The 18,223-nt window shown below is 41.6% G+C and overlaps 1 protein-coding gene across 19 annotated transcripts in view; it reads right to left on the bottom strand.

Annotated features, from left to right (window-relative positions):
• Positions 1 to 18,223, bottom strand: part of tns1b (tensin 1b) — a 171,590-nt gene that overhangs the window by 126,648 nt on the left and 26,719 nt on the right. The window contains exon 1 of one of the 19 annotated variants that reach the window (XM_061792462.1): positions 10,988 to 11,309. The exons of the other annotated variants lie outside the window; for them this stretch is intronic. Coding sequence (XP_061648446.1) covers positions 10,988 to 11,068 — 81 coding nt within the window. The 5' untranslated portion in view covers positions 11,069 to 11,309. Of the gene's footprint in view, positions 1 to 10,987; positions 11,310 to 18,223 lie in introns of those variants that run through there. 19 annotated transcript variants of the gene reach the window in all.

Raw genomic sequence — 18,223 nt, 5'->3', positions numbered from 1 at the left:
AATACCTCCACAAGTGAGCACTACATAGTTCGATTCTTTCCATGTTTTCAGCAATTACCTTCAAACATGTACTGTACGTTGCAAATAAATCTCTGAATTCACTTTACACAGTCTTTAAATTAGGGTGAAATAAGGTAAGGAAAGTGTAGCGTGTTAAACTTTATAAAGGGTCAATTTGACCTGCAACATTACAGAAGGATCAATCATGCAGCAGATCACTTTGACCAATGAATCAAGCAAAACAAGATGGATTCCCAAGGAAACACCTGATTTAGCAGAGAGGAAGAGAAGTCACAAAACTTTTGATTTTGAGAAACCTACACCCCTACATTTAAATCAAGTACACTTTACAAGTCTAATGAGAACATCATGAGATTTTATGAAGCAAATGCACACAAGCATGATGGCTTCCATATGAGTGGGGAGTGGGTGGGCAAGGTTCTTTTTAGAAAAATGTGCAGACACGTATTGAAACACCAAGCAGGTAGTCTCACTTAAGACATTACTGAGTTCCATGAGGGGTGACGGCGGCAAACACATAGAGACTCACGTTTCAGGTCCACAACACTCAGTTTTTTTCCCAATGTGAAGTGTTATCTTTATGTTTTACCAATCTTAAACATGACGTTCTTTACTTATCAATTTCAGAGAGAAAGAGAAGAGAAATAAACATACAGGAATAGATTAAACCCTGCTATCCTTTGGGTCAAATTGAGCCATTTTAAAGTTTACCCTTTTGTTATGTTGTGGTTCAAATTGACCCATTATAAAGTTTCAAAATTAAAAATATATATATTTATAAAAATGTACTGTATGTTTACAAATTAAATTTTTTTTCTCTTAACTTATTTTTTATACATTTTTAATGATAAACAAGCAGTGGGTCACACTGACCCATGAACATTTTGGTCAAAAAGGAGTGTTAAGTTGTTTTTTTTTTTAAATAGTTATTCGGTATGATGCTTCTGCTTGGCTTAAGCAGCATATAAAATGAAAGTGGTTCATTTCATTGTGATTATTAAGTCAGTGTTTCAATTTGACCTACCCAGAAGAGGTGACTCATGTTATTAATTTATCCACTCCATAGAAAAGTAAAATAATCTAAACTATTCCAACATACATTAAAAGTTTTAACATGTATTTTGAATTAAAAACAAGTAAATATTCTTCGTTGAAGGGTGATCTATGAGCGGTAACGCATTAAATATTGATTAATATGCACATAATTGTGAGATATAAATAATCTATACTACTACTATACTATTAAACTTGAAATGAGTCGTTTTGACCTGCAACATAACATAAGGGTTGAAAAAGTTTGGAAATTGACTTTTTTTTTTTAATCGCTTCCATAATGTTGCCGGTTAAAGAAGCTAATATGTCAAGGAAAATATGGTCCAAAAGTTGAACCATCCAGAATCCAAACACAGATGGGCGCAGGGGTTTCTTCCATTTAATTGGCCTCAACCTTTGAGGCTAACATAGTAGTGAATAGTCATGTATATTTACAAAGGTTTGCCAAAAAGACCTGAAAGTTCATGTGGAGGTTTAAGTAATCGAATGATGCTACTACCCCTGGTGTTCTTCAAGCTCTGTGTGACAGCTCGCTTGTTTGTATTTGAGAGCCACATGGCAACAGCGCTCCAGCCAAGCCTTCATTCATTCCTCCCTGCTGGCCATCACTACATAACGTGATTAGCTTAATCTAGTTAGGCTGAAATAGCAGCCGTGGCTGTCCTGGATGCGCCCGTGTTGGTTGGCCAAGGACACTCTTTCGACCAAACACTGGAGGTCTCGGCCTGGCATGACATCGCATGACCAGAAAAGATGTTTCTTGGGCCAGGTAAACGGGCTGGAATTATAGGGCTGCCTTGAGATACAAGTTTAATTCATTCCGTGACCACGCTCGTAACTCAAAATCCCCGTATCTCAAATCCTCTTTGCCCATCAAAATGAATGGAAATACCATCAAACTGTTCCAGCCTCCCAAAAAAAAAATTTTTTTTAAATGACAAACATAGCACTCTATCATACTGTACTATTGTACAAAATAATGGCACAATTAAATATAATATAAAGAAACTAAAACATTTTTGCCACATTTTTTTCAATTAAATGGACATTATGCGGTTCCTTCTGAAGTGGCCTACCTTGGCCACTTGGGGGCAAAATAATTCAGACAGCTGGATATATACAGACATCACAGCCCCTAATATTAGTTGTTCTTTGCAGAAGATAAAGAAAGTATACCTGCATATGAGCATTGCTATTCCTATAAGTAATGGATTTTTAACACAAACAGTGGCGCAACACATGTACAAAGGTAATATGGCGTTTCTCATTTTGTGTTAGCATTAAGCTAGCAGACTCAAAGGTAAAGTTATGTGGTTGTTTTAAATGTGTTTTCTTTGTTTTATATTTAGTTTGAAAACAAACTTGAACTGGATGTGGCAATAAACGGTTTGAAGCTTCTTTATTGAAGAATTGTTTACTATCTGCCAAACTGCTGCTTGTGAAGTAAGTTGAGTTGAGTTCACTGCCACCATACAGTGCCTGGCTCTCAAGTTTTTAGTTTTAAGTCAAAGCAAAATGTCAGTTGAATAACAGCTCATATCTTGAAAAACTCGGCACTGTATCTTTGTTTATCTATCTATGCCAGCGACGTATAGTCAGTGCAAGACAGAAAATGTTTATTCATCTGAAATTCTTTGAGTCTAGTTATTTACCTATTTGACATCTCCAAAGCCTTATTCAGTCAGTCACACGGTTGGTATGCCCAGTAGGAGGGATATTATGAGGGGTTGGCGGGGGGTTCATCCAGGCATCCACCACTCAAACACTTGTCCTATTTAGACATTTGCTATCCTCTTAAATGTAAAGGTGAAAGGGGAAAAGGGTTTATATGTCCTCTTGCAATCCAGCCTCAGACATTTAACCCCAAAATACTGTGTAAATACAGCACTAGGATATATAGCACGATGTTCCCTTTTGTGAGCCCATAATTGTTTCCGACCATTAGCAATGCAGCTGGCACTCTAGGAGTTTGTTTATTGTTTTGGGGGGGGGGGTAGCCAGCGAGTCGCTTGGGGGGTGACAAGGGAGGGATGGGGGTGGTTAGCCTAGAATTAATTAGTTTTTTAAAGAAACTCATATTCATAAACAGTAAGGTGGCTCTGACTGATTTTATGTTTCAACGTTGCAGGAGCATCAGCATTTTGGAACTCAAATTTAAGACGTTCAAAAGAGACACAAAGTGAGGAAAAGCTTCTAAGCGGGCAGACAGGACCCTGAAGCTGAGGTCAGGGTGCACACGTACCCCCCACCCCACCCACCCCTGAGCTCTCAGGCACCACAGCTCCTGGGAACTCTTCCCCGAGCGACGCATGCATAATCTCCTGCTTGGCATTCATTAGCATACATGGGTAAAAACAAGATGAAAATCTGCAAACACACACACAAAGAGATGGAAACAGTAGCACATCCATTCACACAAAAATTTTGATGCTTTAAAAAGCTGTAAAAATGCGCCCACCCACACTTATCTTTGTTTTTTTTTTGCCATTAACAGAGTACTAAGTACCATATTATCGTTGTAATCTTAGCAACATATGATAATTATCTTGCCAACAAAGTGCTATATTTTTTACTTTGGGAGACATATTTCTCAACTTAACTTCAAATTGTCCAAAAATGAGCACATTGCGATGCTGCATCAAACCAAAATGCCTGACTTCCTGTTGAGTTTCTGACATGGGTCCCTGAGATTTTTCCATGCGTCTTTTTTTTTTTTTTTTGATAGACATGTAAAACCAATTGCGCGTCATTCAGTAAAACCGGTGATAGTGGCTAATTTTTGTCAAACGTTTATTATGAATTTGTTGACAACTGTCCAATTGATGTGTGTGACCCATCTGTCTAGGATAGCTGCTCCCTTTGGGGCTCATTTGGTTGAATTCCAGAGTAGGACATGATCAAAGTACAAGGCTTTAAATTCTCCCAAATTGGCTGCTTCAAATGTTCGCCACCCTATACATACATTTTCACACGGGTACGAGTCATTTGTCAAAAGATGAACATTGTTCCCAAGTGTTCACCCCCTCTGTGTCTGGGATATTTCCGACCATCTGAACAAGGTAATAAAATCTATATTGAGCACAGTTGCCGACCTCTGCAAATCAGACAGTGTCATTGTTCGCAAACCCCCGCCTCTCCAGTCAACTGGGTTAATCAGTGAGTTAGCGTGTCACCGTCTCTCATATGGGACACCATATGCATGGATGGAAGTTTGAACGAGGCTTAGGGGGCCGACCGCGACATGTCCCCATATGTGTCCTCCTTGGGTTTCTTTCCACTGGCCAAAAGTGACTTTTTGTGCTTCATCTCCACTTCTCTCCTTCCCATCTGCTTGACTAACATCAACCCTCTTGAGTTTTAGGACCAGGATACACGTGTTCATAAACCTTTCAGGCATGTTGTGGACCCCAAAGGTGATTGAGAATAACAATAAACAGTACTGGTACTCTGGCCCTAATTAAACCTTGACGGAGAATTGTGCTCAACTGAGTGCTATTCTATTTATTTGTTTGTCATATACGTATGCAGTGGCTATCTAGACATTACTCAAAAGGATGCCTTACTGGCCTGTCTTCTTATTTGCACTCAAATTCTGCAGACGGGTGCATTGCCGCTCCCAACACGGCATTGCCAGGCTCACGGCTCCTGTCCTGTCCTCTCCTACTTTCTACTCATTGCATCTCTTCCCCAGAGATTACCCAGCAGGCAAATTTGCAGATTTTTTACAAAATGTTGTACTTTTTTTTTTTTTTTGCAAAAAAAAAACACTAACTAAAAAAATGAACCTTCTTCCAAGGCCCAACTTCATCTCAATGAAAATACTTAAGAGCTGAAAAAGGAAGTGTCCCTTAATGATAAGCAACTTTTTACAAGTGGAATGGGACAACAATTCACCGCAAAGGCACTCGAAAGACCTTTCCCTTCCTCCGCTTTCTTCCACTCTCCAGCTCCCACTGTCCAAATGGCTTTACAATGAACAGTCACCTGCTATTCATTTGGGCCGAAAATGCACCCCAGGCATTCCAGCCTCGCTTCCTTCTCTACTGCGCCCCCCCACCTCACCCCACTACCCTCGACATCTCCTCTCTCAACATTTATTTCATCTCTGTTAGATGGATCACAGGGAGGAAATTATCCAGTCATCCATAAGTAAAGAAGGGGGGGCTAAAAAAAATCCATCTTTTTTACAGACCATCAGAAGCACAAAGATGAATATGGCATTTGATTTTCCTTGATTGCCTAGATTTAGTGCTCATATAACTTGGAAGAAGGAAATGCTTGGTGGGTCACGCTTTCCAACAGCAACGTCACTGCAGTTCACCTCCAAATCCTAATTCTTGTCCATAAGGAACTGAACTGGCCGCATAATTATTTCCTTAAGGATCCATGCAACACGTGATTTCAAAGCTGGCACGGGTTCAGCAGCACCCCACTTTACTTCCCAACTTGCCAAATACTCAGGCTCAGTCAGGAGCTGTGACACCGTAACCCCTCATGTGTTAGTTTTGGAGCCTGTCCAAGGTTGTTTGCAAAGAGGGGGAAGAAACGAAAACACCAGCCGGAGCAGTGTGATTAGCAACTTCTGGTTATGGGAAGTAACAAAGTACAAATTATTTGTGACTCTACTGAAGTAGAATTTTCAGGTATCTGTAGTTGAGTGTTTATTTTTCAGACGTTTATTTAGCCACCAACTACTAGGGAAATTGTATCATGGCATATTCACGTCAGAAAAGATGTAAATTTCTCTCCTTTATTTTCCGTTTCTGTATTGCGATTGTGTTTCCAGGCAGCCTATCAAACCTCGATAAATTATTATAGATTGTAAACCCATAGTAAACAATGTTAAGTATAAACATTTAGGCATTTTTTACTAACAAAACTGAATGGCTAATTTGAAGAAAACAACACTCTAAACATCAATTTACTTGCCAATTCAAAACAGCCTGTCATCAATATCTATTTTAATCCCACAAAATAAGCAGTATATTAAAACAATTTGGAGCAAACAGTTAACCCTCCTGTTACTTTGCAAATCAAACTGACATATTTTGAAGATTATTTAGAGAATGTTTTTCAAATGTAAATTTAAAAAAAGGACAACATTTCTGCTGGCCTTATTTTTCATTATATTGTTGTTTTAGATATATATTTTTGTCTATTTTGGGGTGGTGACGAAGCATGTGGGGGGTCATATTGACCCATTAATATCTTGAGTGTACCAAAGAAACAAATATAACAGAAGGATTCATAAGATATGCCAGACATTAACAAAAGCTTACTTCTCCCCTATGCTGACAATAAGTGACATTTTGAACAAATTTGGCACGAGAGAAAGGGATGAAAAGAATTAAACTGTGTGTGTAGTTAAGTGGACATTCTGTAACTGAACTCAATCTCCTTGGATCCGGCAGCGTAAAAATTGGTAAAACTGAACCCATTCCAAATCTCGCAAACGCCAAAAGACCATGGTAGGTTTAAAGCCAATGTGCCCAGTCAAGCGTGCCCAAAGCTGGGTGGGTGCGGGGGGGGGGGGGGGTTCTTGGCGAACCAAAGGGGAGGGAGGGGGCTTACACAAAGCTCAACACCTCTCATTAATCAACCAAGCGGTAGTTGAACTTCCCCTTTTTGTTGTTTGGGATTTTTCATGCAAGTCACCCAAAGCAAACATGCGAAAAGAGCAACAGTTGCAAACATTGATTCAAAATGACCTACGGGTATGGGGTATGTGGGTGTTTCAACACCCATGCCTTTGCCGCTGTTATCGGAAAAACTCCTTTTATTTTCCAATATCAGCATTTTTAATATCCAGTTATCTTCCATTTAGATTCATTTACGAGTAGGAACTTGTGAAAGAATGAGTTCTGGGATTCACCCAAGAATTCAAGCCAAAATGGCCAATTCTGTTCAATTTAGGGTATGTGTCCTGGAGAATTTTCGTGCATCATGTTATGATAGACATGTCCACCTAGTTTCGTGTTTATCAGTGAAACTGGTATCGGGGGTTAATTTTTGTACCTTTCCAGAGGGCGCAAATGAGGGAATTCACCCAAAATAGAGGACTTTCTGTTCAATTTCATCAATGGGTCTTTTTCGTGCTTCGTGTTATGATAGACATGTCTACCCCATTTCAAATTGATCAGTTAAACTAGTGTAAATGGCAAATTTATTTCTACTATTTTATTGAGGAAGTTTTGGGGGTCATCTTCAGGACCCCTGAAATACATTTTAACAAAGATATACACACTTGCAAAAATGTTCTGGGTAAATTCAGGCCCCCAAAAAGGTGGTTAGTTCATCAACTGAAGAACAATACCAAAAAATTCTAAGAGGGCAAAAATACAATAGACTGTAGCAACATTTATCTTTCGGGCAGCTAATTAAAACCATTTAAACTAACAAAGAAAAGGAGATTCCCAAAATCAATCTGTGAGTGAGCTGTTCTGAATTTCGGGGAATGTTTGATGCACATCCATCCATCCATTTTCTTTACCGCTTATCCTCACTGGGGTCGCGGGCTGCTGGAGCCTACCCCAGCTATCTTCGGGCGGGAGGCGGGGTACACCCTGAACCGGTCGCCAGCCAATCGCAGGGCACACAGAAACAAACAACCATTGGCACTCACATTCACACCTAAAGGCAATTTAGAGTCTTCAATCAACCTACCACGCATGTTTTGGGGATGTGGGAGGAAACCGGAGTGCCCGGAGAAAACCCACCCAGGCACGGGGAGAACATGCAAACTCCACACAGGCGGGGCCGGGATTTGAACCCCAGTCCCCAGAACTGTGAGGCAGATGTGCTAACCAGTCATACACCGTGCCGGTTTGTTGATGCACAGTTTGGCTAATTTACATAACACCACCGAAGCTCTGCAATTTTAGAACTATGGCTGGACGACACTGTCTGAAACACTATTAAACTGTAGCCAAAGGTAAGCAGAGCTGCACTGAGTTTTATTGGATGCACAGTTTAGCTTCTGATAAGCGGCACCTACTTGAGTGCACAGTAAAGTTGTCAATGCGGTGGGACTAAGGGGGTATTAGAGTTTGGCCATCTGTCCTCTGCATGTGTCACATACATGGATCTGCGCAATAATTGACAAGTGTAATTCAGTGGCTTGGTAATGAAGTACTGCTTCCAAGAGGGAAAATACAATGTGTGCTGTCTGTGTGGGGGCTCACTTTTCTAGACTCCGGACTCAACATGTAGCCAACTTGTGCGCCGCTCATGGTCATCATGGTAACAAAATTCATACTGGCCATTGGTGCAACAGTACTTGGGGGAGGGGTGAGCAGTGGTTCACACTGCATGAGACAGGACAGCCCCCTCAAAACAGGCTAATTTCAGCGAGCCAAAAATAGAGGGGATAAAACTCTAACCTATGCAGCTTTCTTGTCTCCCGTCTGTAATGACAACAAAAGTTGTTGTAGTCAAACAGGATGGAGAGCAAAAAATACACCTGAATTTTGGCTTCGTTTCAAAGCAATAAAACAAACAAAAACAAAAAAAACAAAGAATGTTCTAGGGGATGGATCAAACATAGATGTATATTCCAAAGGGATGTCATGATTAGCAGCATAAGAAAAAATTAGGCTCATTTTCCTTTGAATTATTTGAATTAAAAGGGACAATTTCCAAGGCTGTATCACGCCAAAGTACAGTACTTCCTTGGCAACAGTTAGTACTTTCCTTTTAGCCAGGCCTTTGGCACCATCTTTTTGTTATTTTAGGGCATTACAAAAACAGCACAAAAAACCACAAAGAGGAGAGTTTTCCAGCAAATAGCTTCCACAGGGAAAAAAAACACAAACGTGTTAATTCAGGAATAGCGAACTGCATTCCGACTTATTGTATGTATAAGTTCCGGTTACGTCGCCAATCAAGGGCCGGCCGGAACTCTGACACAAACCAATGATCCACAGGATTACTTAGCGTAATACAGTCACGAACCTCACTGCAAAGAGGATGTTCATATATTGGGAAATGACAGTTCGGAATATAATGTGCGAGGGAATGTGTGTCCCCCACCAACTACGGAATTAACTACATTGATCCAGACCTCCAATTAATTACCAGACCTGTACTGAGCCCATTACGAATACATGAGCTGGCTTTGTTATACAGTGGTCTGGTGCAGTCAATCAGTGACCCAAAGCTATGCTGGTGGGGGGGTTTCAGCGCTTTGAGGGTCTCTTACAACCCCCCTGCTTTCATCTCGCCTCGGTAAGAATGGTAATTAACTGATGAAGACCTCTGTAAGATTATCCAGTCTCCTCGTGAAGAACTGGTGTGCAGTCATGTCCCAAAGGACCAGTAATGGGGAAAGATGGATCTCAATGGTCTATTCAGGGATTCCCCTCTTTCATCTTCTGTTCAGCCCCAGAGGAGAGCGCTGTTTACTTTTATATTTTTTAGTCAGGAATGTTCTTTCATAATAGTAGAAATGAAGAAAAAAAACACTCACAGTGTTTTTAACTCCCCCCCCCCGCCCCCCTGTTATGTCATGGGTCAAATTGACCAGGGTTTTTTCCAGTCTTCTCCTGACAATCTCTTTTCTTCTTTTCATTATGTTGTTTTTAATATTTTTGAATTTACAGGGAACATGATCCCCTCCTGTTATATTGTGGGTCAAATTGACCCGATTTAATATTTTTCTATGATTTTCTGGCATGCGCTTTTCTTCTTTTATTTTATTAATATATTTAAATTCCTAATCTATATTACATTTCCTGTTACATGCATTTCGCAGGAGCATAAATAATGTTCCTGGATCAATTTGACCCAGGTTAATATTTTTTATAATTTTACTGGCCTTGTACTTCAAAGCAAACCATTACACACTTATAAAACCAAGCAAAACTTTCATACAAAAATATTGCTTTCAACTTTGTTAATTTGCATTTTTTTATACTTAAAATTTTAACCCACAACACAACAGGAGGGTTAAATATATTGTCCCGGTCGTGGCACAAGGGGCTACAGGAAGGGACAGAAATGTCAATTTTTAGTGGTTAAACCTGCAACGGGTCACATTGACCCATGGACATTTTTGGTAAACCAAAGAAACAGGGTTACATAAAGTTAGAAATTGGTGCCACAGTGCTTTTAGACAAGCAAACACATCCTTCCACCTTACAACTGGGAGGACCCATGAGTGCACAATCAAGCCCTCAGTGAGCGCGGGAATGTGCGGCAGATTAAATTATACAAGAGAAAGCAAAAAATAGCTCGGTGTCCCAACCTCCTAGAACCGGGAAAAGAGGGACACAGAGGCAGTGGGAAAATATCGAGATCCATTCAAGCCAATGTAGAAAATGTGCCTACTGTATGTTTTCCCATCCCTAGCATCCTCTAAGAACTCCCTAATTCCAATGTGTCATAGTGCCAAGGCCCCCCGCGCCCTGGGACCTAACCCTACACCCAACCCCCGACAAGCAGACCACCCAATAGATCCTTTGGCTTTCTTGATCTGGGTCTGGATTGAGACGAGTATCAATCCTCAAAGAAGGCAGAAACATTTCTCAGGTCTGCTACAAAATCACCCCCAAAACATGCATGGCATTATTCTGAATGTCTCATCAGTTCGTCAGGGAATGATTTGACCGTGTACACAAGACACCAGAAAGTTGTTCATTCCCGTAGTCGTCTTGTGTACATTGTTCATGTAAACGAGACAATAGAAAGTTGTTCATCCCCAGAAAGTTGCCTTCTCTTGTGTGCAGGGTCCATATAAACAACACAACAGAAATTTGTTAATTCCCAGAAATTGTCTTGTCTTGTTCACAAGACAATAGAAAGCTGTTCAGTCCCAGAAAGTTGTCTTGTCTTGTGTGCATGGTCCATGTACACAAGACAACAGAAAGTTGTCACAGACACCAATACACTGACAGCCACGATTGAAACGTTATCTCACCCAGAACATGCAGGACAGACAGACCCAGGTACGAGCAGGACCGGCCAAAGCTGTCGGCAAACTGAGGGAGACAGACGGCATGGTGACGGACAACTAGGGATGCTGTAGCCACGGCACGCTTAGAGAGCTTCTGGACGTCCAATCCTTGCTTGCTGAGCCATTATGACACACAAGGCGGATGCACAAGGCGCATACCCGCTTGGGAACGTCAGGATCCTTTCGCTTCTTCCCCCCTCAATGTCAGTGTGGCTGTGTCCTCTAATTGGATCCTGACTGCCGCTCCTCTCGCTCGTCACTCTGCCTCTCTTTCCTTCTGCCGGGGCAAAGTTTCACAAAGCTTTTTGGGAACAAGGGGGGCTGACAGGGGAGGGGGTCAGGCAGCTCCAACCTCTCCACATGGAGTAAAGGGGGTGGGGGTACTCTTATTATCAATCTCTCCTGCCCCTCCTCTTTCTATCTCATCCTACCTCTCCCCCTTCTTAACCCCTCTCAGTCGCACTTATTTTAATTTCATTCATTCCTTGATCCCTTTGCCCCGCCTGCCTGTGCATACTCCTCAGCATCCGTTGCCCTTCACCTCCCCCATCTTTTCATCACAGTTTTTCTGGGTAATATTTACTGATTTAGTGCCCTTTAGTATTTCAACACATAATATTAAGTGTGTCCATCCACCAGAAGGTGGTGATGTACGTAGTATTTCAGGACAGTTACATCATTATACACCAATGTGTATCCTGGGGGGAATTCAATTGATTGGACATGATATGGCAAAGCACATGACTGTCTGTACAAGGTTCCAGAGTTGACAGTGCATCTCAAAGCAAGCTATTGAGCTAAAGGAATGGTCTATAGATTGTATCAAGGCACAGATCCCAGGCAGGACACAAAGAAATCTCTAAATGAGCCAAGTGGTCTCTCATCATATGTGAATGAAACAAGCTTTTTTTCCAAGAGCTGGTTGCCTGGACAAACTGAGAAGGGCTTTGGTCAGGGTGGTAACCAAAACCCAAACCTAAACCCAATAGAACAACTCCAGAGTTATGTACACATAGCTAGACACTAGATGTAGAACTCACTCATTGGTGGATTGACTTTACCACAGCACAATCGCAGTAGTATATACTGTAGCGAGTAGCGACACTGCTGTTGTTTTACCTGAACTGGTGTTGGAGTTCTGACTGTCTGTGAGGTCATGATGGTATCCAAATGTGATTGGATGTGACTGGCTGCATGTCTTTGGATCAGTTGGGCGGTGGGGCCAGTCCATCCGAGGATGGTGGTGAAGTGAGGGAGTGAGCTCACGACATCATCGATTAATCGACGTCAACGACTACCGTTATATTAGCGCCAACTGCAAAAAAATCTGAAGTCGTTCAACTCATAGTGTACTCCGACACTCCCCATCCATTTTGATGGAGCTTGAAAGAATCTTTCAAAGGGAGAACAATAATTTAATCCATGTTCGATGCAATACGACTGTCTGTAACAAATTATTTGATACCGTTGATGAATTGAGTGGATTTGACCCTTGTTGGTCATAAGAACATACTGTAGTTGCGAGGCCCCTCTGTACAGAACACGCACACACACAACTTCAGCACCCACCCAAAATAAGTGTAAACACAAATTCTGGGACCTACAGTTCTTTACCAGTCTCCCACAGCGAAGAACATAAACCCACATCATTTACACTATCAACTATGTCACATATGTACACAAACAGCTGCCAATAATCACCTTCAATTTACTGTATACGAACACTTCTTGACATCTTTCTCACACACCATATAAATACACAAATTCACCAACCTGCAAAAACGCGCGCACACACACACACACACACACACTCATACAGCAAGCAGAGAGGATTAATCCCCTGGTATTTCCCGCAGACCACCCCTAGAGAAGCGAAGTCACCAAGGGAGACTCAAACCATTTAACCCCAACTGCCAGAAAATGTGAATTAGTAAGTGTTTTTCATTGCCTGATGTTTCTAATTCCCCCCCAAAAAAACTCCCTGTACTTTCTCTAGGTGCTTTTTTATGTCTTCACTTTCCACATTCTAGTTGAATAGGAACATGGGGTCCACAAACAGATTTGTCTAAGACATTCACATTTTTTTTTTTACAATTTCAAACATTTCCCAGGCATCATATTCTGTTTTTTTTCAAGACCCACTGAACTCAGCCCGTTTTGAAGGGGTTGTTGTGCCTCATGCAAATGAGCCACTGGTCACACAGTTCCCCTTTACTGTGGGGCCAATGGCAAGCTTTCATTACCCTAGACAAGCAGCTACTATTAACAGAAAACTGCAAACCAATGAAAAAAAGCCACCAAAAATAAATAAATACATCAAATACATGTATTTTCACTCGTGCGGGCAGCACTTCATCACCAAGCTGTCAAATTACATTTGTCAGTCAGTGTGCTGGTCCATGCGTGTGGCACATGCAGCAGATATGCAAACAAAAAAATCTGTATGAAATTAGTTAATTTTCCATAATATTTACCCTTGAAGCAAATTTCCAAATGATTAAAGGAGATGGGTTTGCAACTCACAAATTAATTAAATCCTTGAAAAAATCATAAAATTTTGACGCCATGCTACGTCCACATTAAACAGGATAGGCAAATATGCATTGCAATTTAGAGTTGCCCATCTGTCTCGGATACCTGCTTCCGATTGGGACTCATTTGCGCAAATTTCCTAGTAGGAGTTTATCATAGTATGAACCCTGGAGTAGCGGCACGATGGCCAACTGATTAGCACATCTGCGTCACAGTTGGAAGGATCCAGGTTCAAATCCGGCCTCGGCTATGTGGAGTTTGCATGCTCTCCCTGTGCCTGTGTGGGTTTTCTCTGGGTACTCCAGTTTCCTTCCACATCCCAAAAACATGCATGATAGGCTAATTGAAGACTCTAAATTGCCCGTAGGTGTGAATGTGAGTGCGAATGGTTGGTTGTTTATACCTGCCCTGCGATTGGCTGGCGACTAGTTCAGGGTGTACCCAGCCTCTCGCCCAGAGTCAGCTGGGATAGGTTCCAGCACGCCTAGGACCCATCCATCCATCCATCCATTTTCTGAGCCGCTTCTCCTCACTAGGGTCGCGGGCGTGCTGGAGCCTATCCCAGCTATCATCAGGCAGGAGGCGGGATACACCCTGAACTGGTTGCCAGCCAATCACAGACGCCTACGACCCTAATGAGGATAAGCGGTACAGAAAATGGATGGATGGATGGAGCCCTGAAGTTTGTCGGCCTTCAATGCTGCACGGCCGACTTCCTCTTTCATTTCGGTCAAGGGTCCTTGAGACTTTTATGATCAACATTTCCACCAAATTTCGTGTCAATTGGTAAAACTGGAGCAATTTTTGTTTTGTTTTGGAGTTTTTTTCAAGGAAGTACTACTGAGTGAATTCACCATAATTGGCTGCTTCTAGTCACTGATGGTGTAGTGGTACACACGCCTGACTTTGGGGCGGGCAGTGTGGGTTCAGTTCCCACTCAGTGACAGTGTGAATGTGAGTGCGAATGGTTGGCCGTGTCAATATGTGCCCTGCGATTGGCTAGCAACCAGTTCAGGGTGTAGTCCGCCTTTTGCCCAAAGTCAGCTTGGATAGGCTCCAGGGCCCCGTGACCCTCACCAGGATAAGCGGTGTTGAAAATGGATGGTTGGCTGCTTCTCATAAAAATGGCCAACTTCCTCTTCATTTCAGTTCATGGGTTCTTGAGACTTTTCCGTGCATCCAGTTATAAAGAATTTCGTGTCAATCAGGGAAACCAGTGTTGGGGGGTAAGGGTAGGTAAAAAAACTTTCGATGTGTGTTTTGGGGGAGTCATATTTGAGATGCCTAAACTGCATAAAGTTTCATCAGCATGCCTTTGGTGAATTTCCAGGCACGTAAAGGCCCTCAAAAAGGACATTAAGTTGTTGCAAGAACAACAGCAATTCCAACAGTGCCTTCGCACTGCCCGATTCCCGTGCCCTAAATATCCTACATCCCAATGATAACTCTTCAACGTTGACATTGCGGTTTTGTTAAGCAGCAGTACAAAATAGGGCATGAGCCAGTCCCTCGAACTATTAAGTAGATTAGCAGTCAGTCAAGAGTCAGGTCACTGTCCTTGAAACAGGATGAGAAAGCTGGTCAGACAATTACGTTGTGATTCAAAATTTAAAAAAGTCATGGTTAAGGATCTGTGCATCATTTGTTCTTTCTGGTTTCAATTGGCATACTTTCATTCAGTCACTCTTTTGTTTGTTGATTAACGATTGCGAATTAAAAATAGAAAGAACGAATGATACACAATTGTGAAGCGATACAGAAAGTCCATGTCGTGCAGACAAACACATCAATCGGGGCGTGTCCCGTCATCTTGGCTGCCAGATGCAAGGGAAGTAACTGTGTTGAAACACTTCAACACCCCCCCAACACACACACACACGCAGGCACGCACACTTACACACACACACACACACATACACACACCCACACACACTCTTTCACCCCCCATGACTTCCATCTGTTGAAAACAATTGAGGCCCCACCCCTCCCTTTGCCGAACACTCACATGTAAGAGCACGTTTTTCGCTGTGTTCCCTGTCCAGAGAGGAGGGAACCAACCTGAAAACAACAACACTCCTGCACCTAATATATGTGACATTCTAAAGTGCTAATGCTAACGAAAGCAAAACATGAGGTCATCTACAGTGGTTTGGAAGGAAAATTCTGCAGAATTTATCTATCTTAAGAATCTATCAGACAAACGTAAAATATGTATCCAGCACAGGTTACAATTATAGTAAAAAGAAAAATAAAATCTGGGGGAAAAAAATGAAAATACAGCAATAGACTCTTCTTGCATTATGGTTTAGGGCAAATGAACTCACCTGCTACCTTTTTATAGTGCTTAATTGCTTAAATGCTTGATTGGTGTGTCTACAATTAAGCAATCATGTGTTCGCGCACCTGATCGCTGTGCTTAACTGATTGGCTCATGAGTGTGCTTATTTGACAGTCAGTGCTTTGGAATTGCAAGGAAGTGACATCGTGATAAACTTCCATGTCTAATGTATACAAATGTAAGGCTGACATTGTGCTTATAGTGGTGCAAATCTGAGCCGATGTTTTGCTCCTTGAGTGTAAGATTATAATTGTGTAATGCTTTTGATTTTAGTGTTTATACAGTCGTGAAAAAAAAAATCTGTCATCTAACACAGCCCCATACCATCACAGATGCTGGCTTTTGAACTTTGCGCCCATAAGAGTCCCGATGGTTCTTTTCCTCTTTGGCCAGGACGACACGACGTCCACAATTTCCAAAAAACAATTTGAAATGTGGACTCGTCGGATCACAGAACACTTTTCCACTTTGCATCAGTCCATCTTAGATGAGCTCGTGCCCAGAGAAGCCGGCGGCGTTTCTGGGTGTTGTTGATAAATGGCTTTTGCTTTGCATAGTAGAGTTTCAAGTTGCACTTACGGATGTAGTGCCAAACTGTATTTACTGACATTGGTTTTCTGAAGTGTTCCTGAGCCCATGTGGTGATATCCTAGGGATCGAAGGTCACGGGCATTCAATGTTGGTTTTCGGCCTTGGCGCTTACATGCAGTGATTTCTCCAGATTCTCTGAACCTTTTGATGATATTATGGACTGTAGATGATGAAATCCCTAAATTCTAAAGTACGTTGAGGAACATTGTCCTTAAACTGTTCGACTATTTTCTTACGCACTTGTTCACAAAGAGGTGAACCTCGCCCCATATTTGCTTGTGAATGACTGAGCAATTCAGGGAAGCTCCTTTTATAAACCAATCATGGCACCCACCTGTTCCCAATTAGCCTGTTCACCTGTGGTATGTTCCAAACAGGTGTTTGATGAGCATTCCTCAACTTTCTCAGTCTTTTTTGCCTCCTGTCCCTGTTTTTTTGGAACGTATTGCAGCCATAAAATTCCAAGTTAATGATTATTTGTTAAAAACAATAAAGTTTATCAGTTTGAACATTAAATATCTTGTATCTGTAGTGTATTCAATTAAATATAGGTTGAACATGATTTGCAAATCATTGTATTCTGTTTTTATTTATGTTTAACACAATGTCCCAACTTCATTGGAATTGGGGTTGTACAAAAGAACACATTCAGTCCCATTTACGCAGTGTCCCTGCACCTCGCGCACACATGCAGTTGCCGTGTGCCAGCCTACAGTAGTTTCATTCTGAAGAGCGAAATAGGAAATGCACCGTGTACATTCTTTCTATTAGCATGTCCAAACAGGTCCCTCTGCTGGTCACTTTTAATATTACAGCTGATTCACTGTATATTCCAGAACACCAACATCGCAGCAGACCCTGCGATGTGACTATTGCGCAGTGACGTGCGGTCAGGGTAGGCAAGTGAGGCAGAGTGGTCTTTCCTTTCCACTGCATGTGAATAGTAAAAAAAAACTTATGATTACATTAAATTGTTCAATTTTAGTTCTATGGTCCGTGCTTTACATTGATTTTCTTTTTCAATCCAATAATTTCAATGATTTTTCATATTTCCTGTTCAAATGCATAGGACGCGCAGCTACGAGTCACGTTGAGTCATCGCTCCCATGATGCTTCAAGAGACCACGCACACATCCATTACGGCAGGCTGTGATTGGTCCGTGGCTTCACACAAGAGACATTGGTGTTTCCTCATTACATCGTCAATAATATACGTTTTATCACATATGTACTGCACTTACTGACATTTAACAGACTGTCTAATATATTTAGTGAAAGTGTGTCACATTTAGTCTTTCTTATTGATCAGAAAAGCCACTAAAAGTGCACAGTGGAGTCTGGTATGTACGGTGCCACAACAAGCATGTGGCAGTGTTGAGTTGAGCTTCATAGAGCTCCAGACATCACATGACTGACGTGACGTAGTCAGTGCCTCACCAATCATGAACCCCACCGCACGTCACTGCTATTGCGTACACGTACATCGCAATGACAATGCTCAAAAAAATATCATGCAGCTCTACTGTCTACATGTGTTGCTGAACTGTTTGTGTTGAATCCATTGCTTAAAGGTTTATAGTACCGCAAAATAGGCGCAATTTAGCATTAGCATTAAGCTATCCGACTGAGAGGTTAAGCTATGTGGTTGTTTTAAATACACAAGGTGTAATTCTCGTTTTATATTTAGTTTGACAGTAAACATAAACTTGGAGTGGAAATAAACAGCTTGAAGTCTCTTT

The sequence above is a fragment of the Phyllopteryx taeniolatus genome, chromosome 12, assembly GCF_024500385.1.
Source record: "Phyllopteryx taeniolatus isolate TA_2022b chromosome 12, UOR_Ptae_1.2, whole genome shotgun sequence".
NCBI lineage: Eukaryota > Metazoa > Chordata > Actinopteri > Syngnathiformes > Syngnathidae > Phyllopteryx > Phyllopteryx taeniolatus.
This window is presented reverse-complemented; position numbering and strand designations above follow the sequence as displayed.